The sequence below is a fragment of the Lygodium microphyllum genome, chromosome 5, assembly GCF_053477565.2.
Source record: "Lygodium microphyllum isolate KBCC chromosome 5, Lygodium_microphyllum_v1.1.10, whole genome shotgun sequence".
NCBI classification, from domain to species: Eukaryota; Viridiplantae; Streptophyta; class Polypodiopsida; order Schizaeales; family Lygodiaceae; genus Lygodium; species Lygodium microphyllum.
In genome coordinates this window covers 50,630,176-50,635,587 of record NC_141139.1, presented here as the reverse complement: position 1 = coordinate 50,635,587, position 5,412 = coordinate 50,630,176, and the positions used below count along the sequence as shown (strand labels likewise).

Here is a 5,412-nt window from a genome sequence, read left to right as displayed (position 1 = left end):
ATGAAATAAAAACTCATTTCACGAATAAACTTCTATTCCTTGTCCATCTTTTTGCATATACCCTTTTTTTGAACTTTTGTGATGGGCATTTTTATACATTGTGACCACTTGGTTTTGGTCTACAAAAGCATTGATCTTCTTACTTGGAGATGCTCCAATTGCTTTATGTGGTAATCTCATTTCATAACATGGCTCTTTGAGAATATTTAATTTTGGGGAGTTGAGGAGGTGTTTCGTTCTTGCGTGGTGCCTAATGAGGTGCCATTCATTTTAGAGGAATGCTATGATTCAACATGTTGACTTCACAAAAATGAGAAGCAGAATAGTGCCTTGGAGATTAAATGCTTCAAAGATCTATCATTCGCTTGACAAATTATCTTCAATTTTTGCAGACTCTACTTGTGTAAGGTATTGTTTGCCAATGGAACCTGCATTACTATATTCATGTTGCCAAACAACATATCTAAGTTGTGTGTGAAACTGCACTTTGCTATACAATTGGCAAGGAACTCACATGAAAATGTTTCAAACCTTTATAAAATATACCAGCACCACATGAAAATGTTTCAAACTCACATGAAAATATTTCAAACCTTAATAAAATATACCAGCACCACATGAAAATGTCAAAACAGGGTTTGGCACGTGTGACGGCAGGGTTCGGGAAAAGAGGGGTTTGCGTCAACCTAGAACTTGTTCACATTGACAAAAGTCTTTCTCAATTCTTTGAAAGAAAGAAATAAATCCTCTTCAAATTTCTCAAAATATAGTTATATTTGTTAAATATATGTATAAGATGGCGTCTCCATGGGGGAGACTTCCTTCTCAGATGATGATGATGAAAAGGATTTACTTCCTCTTCCTCAAAAATCTGATTCAACGGTGAGGCCTCACGAGTCCTTGTCAGTGGTTATATGAATCGTCAGGCAGGACTTGGCAGTAAGGAACCCCGCTGCAACACCCCACACCAACAACAATGCCATACATGTGCGACTCGGCCTTTAGAGATCAGCGCAAGATGCGTTGCCAAACATGCCAGCAGCCGACGCCATCGCCCAATGCAATGGAGACTGCTCGCCCATTCAGCTCAATCCGGCTTCCCACCTGCACCACCATCATCTTCTTCATCATATGCAGCTGCTGCAATCTGCAGCTCAATCGAGCCGCCGCCGCCGCCCCTCCTGCCTGCAATTACTCGCAGCAGAAATGCGGTAGCTTAGCTATCCCTTACCCCTTCGGCATCGCCCCCGGCTGCGGCCTCCCCGGCTATGGCGTCTCCTGCAAGCAGAATTCCAGCTCCAGTACCGACCCCGTTGCCTTCCTCGCCACCCTTGGGGACATCTTCGAGACCCAGCTCAATTTGCTCAGTTTCTCTGCAGGTGGCCTCGTCCTCAACGCGACCCAGTTCCGCGCCAGCTCCTGCGAAGCAGACCAGCCCGGCGTAGCCAATCTCACCATCCCTGACCGTGCACCTTTCTTTGTAGCCCACAGCAACGTGTTCGCCGCCATCGGCTGCGATTCCTCCGGCAGCTTAGATGGCTATGCCCCCTGGTTGCCCACCTCCACCTCCACCTGGCCTTTCATATCTATCGCGTGCCAGAACGCTTGCTACAATGCCGATGCCTATAACCTCTGCAATTTGTACGCCTGTTGCACCGTCGGGCTCCCGGGAATAGGCGTCAAGAGCATCAACATCACTGGCGCCGGCATCGCCTATGCAGATTTCCCAGGCGTCTGCGGCTTCTCCACAGTGCTGGATCCCAGCACATTTGAGACAAACTCTCCTGGCATCTTTGGTGCAGGTCAATGGGGAATCAGCCTTGGCTGGGGTATTCCGTATCCTGATGATCAGCATCACGATTGCTCGACTGTCAATTCCACGGTTGATTATGCGTGCACGACCCTCTCAGAATGTGTGGATGTTAAGACCGGGCATTACTACGCTTGCAATTGTAACAAGCCAGGTTACAAAGGGGACGGCTATCGGAAAGGAACTGGATGCGAGGGTAACAGTGCCTCATCTATACCTTGCCTCTCTCTCTCTCTCTCTCTCTCAATTGTATATGCAAATTGAATTCAGATAATCATAGAGCCACCTGTATTAGTACCCAGAATGTTTTTCGGGAACATTTTCGTCCACTATAGTACTATACGCCCAACAGATCTTTGCCTCATGCATATGCTCCATTTCTCTTTATCTGCTTAATACACCCAAGCCTGTGCTGGCTGGATGGCTTACGTGTGGTCCTTGTTTGCAGATATAGATGAGTGTACAGAGCATTTGGATAACTGTGTTGAGCCTCCTCTGGGCAGCTGCACCAATCTGCCGGGAACTTTCACATGTAGCTGTGTGGATGGTGCTGTGGGAAATGGCATCAACCCTCACAACAGCACAAATGGGACTGGCTGTACAGTCAATGAAAAGCACGTCAAAACCAGCATCATTATCGTAGGTGGGAGTTTACTTCAAGCAGTTGTATACTTTCCAGGCATTAAGTTTTCTCATCACTCAATCAATTATTCAGGTTTTCCTGCTGAAGCTCAGAAAGTGATTTGGTGGATTTAGGTACTGCATTGCCCACAGCTGTTGCAGTTGCAGTGGCATGCTGTGTTGCCTGGTGGGTGTGCAGAATACGAGCTTCGAGAGCAAGGAGAGATGAAAATTTTGATAAGAACGGGGGGAGGGCCTTGATGGAAGTCCTCTCAAGAGGAGGAGGAGACACGCTCAAAGTATTCTCTGAGGGGGAGCTCAAGAAAGCCACTCAGAACTTTGCAGAAGATCTGCAACTGGGCCGTGGAGGCTATGGCACAGTCTACAAGGGGTTTCTTGGTGATGGTACCATTGTGGCCATCAAAAGATCTAACCATATGGAGACAGGGGAGGCCGAGCAGTTCATCAACGAAGTGGTAATCTTGTCACAAGTCAATCACCGAAACATAGTGAATCTGTTGGGCTGCTGCCTGGAGACACCAGTGCCTCTCCTTGTGTATGAATACATCCCAAATGGTACTTTGACTGAGCATCTCCATGGGAAAGATGGCAGGTTGCTGAGTTGGGAAACCCGCCTTCAGATAGCCCTTGAAAGTGCAGAGGCACTCTCATATCTTCATTCTTCCATATCCACACCAGTCTTCCACAGAGATGTGAAATCCTCTAACATTCTCCTAGATAAGACCCTAACTCCGAAGATTGCTGACTTTGGCATTTCACGCCTCCTCCCCAAAGATCAAAGCCATGTCTCCACCCTAGCACATGGCACCCTAGGCTACTTAGATCCTGAATACTTCCAAAGCTTCCAGCTCACTGACAAGAGTGATGTTTACAGCTATGGAGTCGTGCTGCTTGAATTGATAACCTCCCTTAAGCCGATCGATTCCGAGAGAAGTCAAAATGAAGTCAATTTGCCCATGTTCTGCCTGTCAAGGTGGAAGGATGGTTCTTTCCCTGCAGTCATTGATCGGCGCATGGCCGTGTCTGAGGATTCACATGTTATGAGCTCCATTAACGCGGTAACAAGCCTTGCCTTTGCCTGTCTACGTGTGGATGGACAGAAACGACCTTCCATGAAGTCAGTCTTTCAGAAGATACTGTCCATAAGAGGGTCAGTAGAAGGCAGCACAGGGGCGAGGAGGGATGATCTGGACCTACTGGAAATGGAAGATGATGAACTGGAAGCTCTGGTTCCTTCTTCAGAGAAGCTTAGCGATGATGTAACGTACAGTCAGAAAACAGGTGGATCGAGCTCAAATCCGAGTGGATTTGAAGAAATGGAGATGGCGCTAATGGGATCTCTCATAGGAGGAGGAAGATAGTGTCTGTAGAAACCTTCCTCCGTAATATAGCACAGAGACGTGAGAGACATCAGAGAGGGAATAGGTGTACTCATATATTAAAAAATGAACCCGAAAGGGTGGTTACATAAGCTTCAGAGAGGAAGAGACTCGATGAAAGGTTTCATGACGTTTCGCATGATTAACCTCATAATTAATTGTACTAATTATTGAGTTTACAACACGCCCCTTTAATTAGGGCAATTAAATAAATCAATTTTGGATAGTATCAGACTCTATCCTATGTAATCCAACATTTATACAGCATTTGTTATGCTGCTCTGCTCCTAATGGCTTTGTCATGAAATCAGCCCACATTTCATGTGTGGAAGTGTGCTCCAACTCCAACTTATTGTCTTCAATCATCTCCCTTATGAAATGGAACTTCAGATCCACATGTTTCGTCTTTTCTGAGTGTTTTGGATTGCTTGCAAGATATACCCACGAGAGATTGTCACAGTAGATCTTTAAAATTGGTCTTGGTATGATCCTCAATTCTTCTAATAGCATTTGTATCCATATGCCTTCCTTTGCAGCCAATGCAAGGGCTACATATTCTGCTTCTACTAATGATAATGTAACTGCCGTTTGCTTCCTTGATTGCCAGGTTATTGCCCCTCCTGCAAGCATGAAAACAAATCCAGAAGTAGATCTCCGATTATCAATATTCCCCCCCCCCCAATCCGAGTCAGACCAACCAAGCAAATGAGTGAGTTGACTCAAAGATTGTTCACCATGATAATTAATTCCAACATTAGAAGTAAATTGTAAATAATGTAGGATGCGTAATAAGCTTTTCCAGTGACGTAGACCAGGATTGTGCATGAATTGTGAGAGGAAGTTAACGGCATAGGCTAAGTCAGGTCGAGAACTAGAGAGTAGATAACGAAGTTTACCTATAAGAGAGGCATAGGGAAACTGGGACATATAAGCTGAGTCGGAGGCTTGTTGAGGACAATCAACCAAAGAAAGCTTACATGAGGTCGGCATGGGAGTAGGAGCAGGACGAATAGCACTAAACCACTAGTATGTAGAATTTCATGGATAAACTTGGACTGGTGAAGAAGTAGCATGTGACGGCTACGATCACGATGTACTTGAAGACCTAAAAAGTAAGACAAGGGTCTAAGATCAGTAATATTAAAAGCAGAACGGAGTTCTGAGATAACCTGTTGAACTAACATGGGGTTGGAACCTAAAACAGCAATGTCATCCACATAGAGAGCCACTATTAGAAAGAGGGGAGGGTTGTGTTGTATGTAGATGTTAGGCTCAGACTTGAGTCTAGTGTATCCATTTGCAATCATGACATTATTGAAACGTTGGAACCATAATCGAGGGGACTGTTTTGGCCTGAGGGGAAAAACGTTTTGCGGAAGTTCTTTGGCGATTATATGATGGCGGTTGAAATTTCCATGTAAAAGGTTTCCCTTGAGAAGTTGTGGCAGCCATGGCAAGAGTGGAATTATTGTCCACTATAGGGGAGTTGTTAAGGGTATTGCGAAGAGTATTTTCTTGCAAAATGAGAGGTACAATGGTGGGTAACGTGAGTTGGCCACTTGCGTGTGTAGTGACAAATGG

General features: G+C 45.3%; 1 protein-coding gene across 1 annotated transcript; it reads left to right on the top strand.

Moving 5' to 3' along the window:
• The first annotated feature begins 834 nt into the window (after positions 1–834).
• On the top strand, positions 835–4,232 carry LOC148035812 (wall-associated receptor kinase-like 6). The gene is made up of 3 exons (XM_087677817.1): positions 835–2,006; positions 2,259–2,453; positions 2,567–4,232. The coding sequence occupies exons 1-3, from the start codon at positions 977–979 to the stop codon at positions 3,811–3,813; spliced, it is 2,472 nt and encodes an 823-aa protein (XP_087533943.1). The 5' UTR covers positions 835–976; the 3' UTR covers positions 3,814–4,232.
• The last annotated feature ends 1,180 nt before the right edge of the window (positions 4,233–5,412 follow it).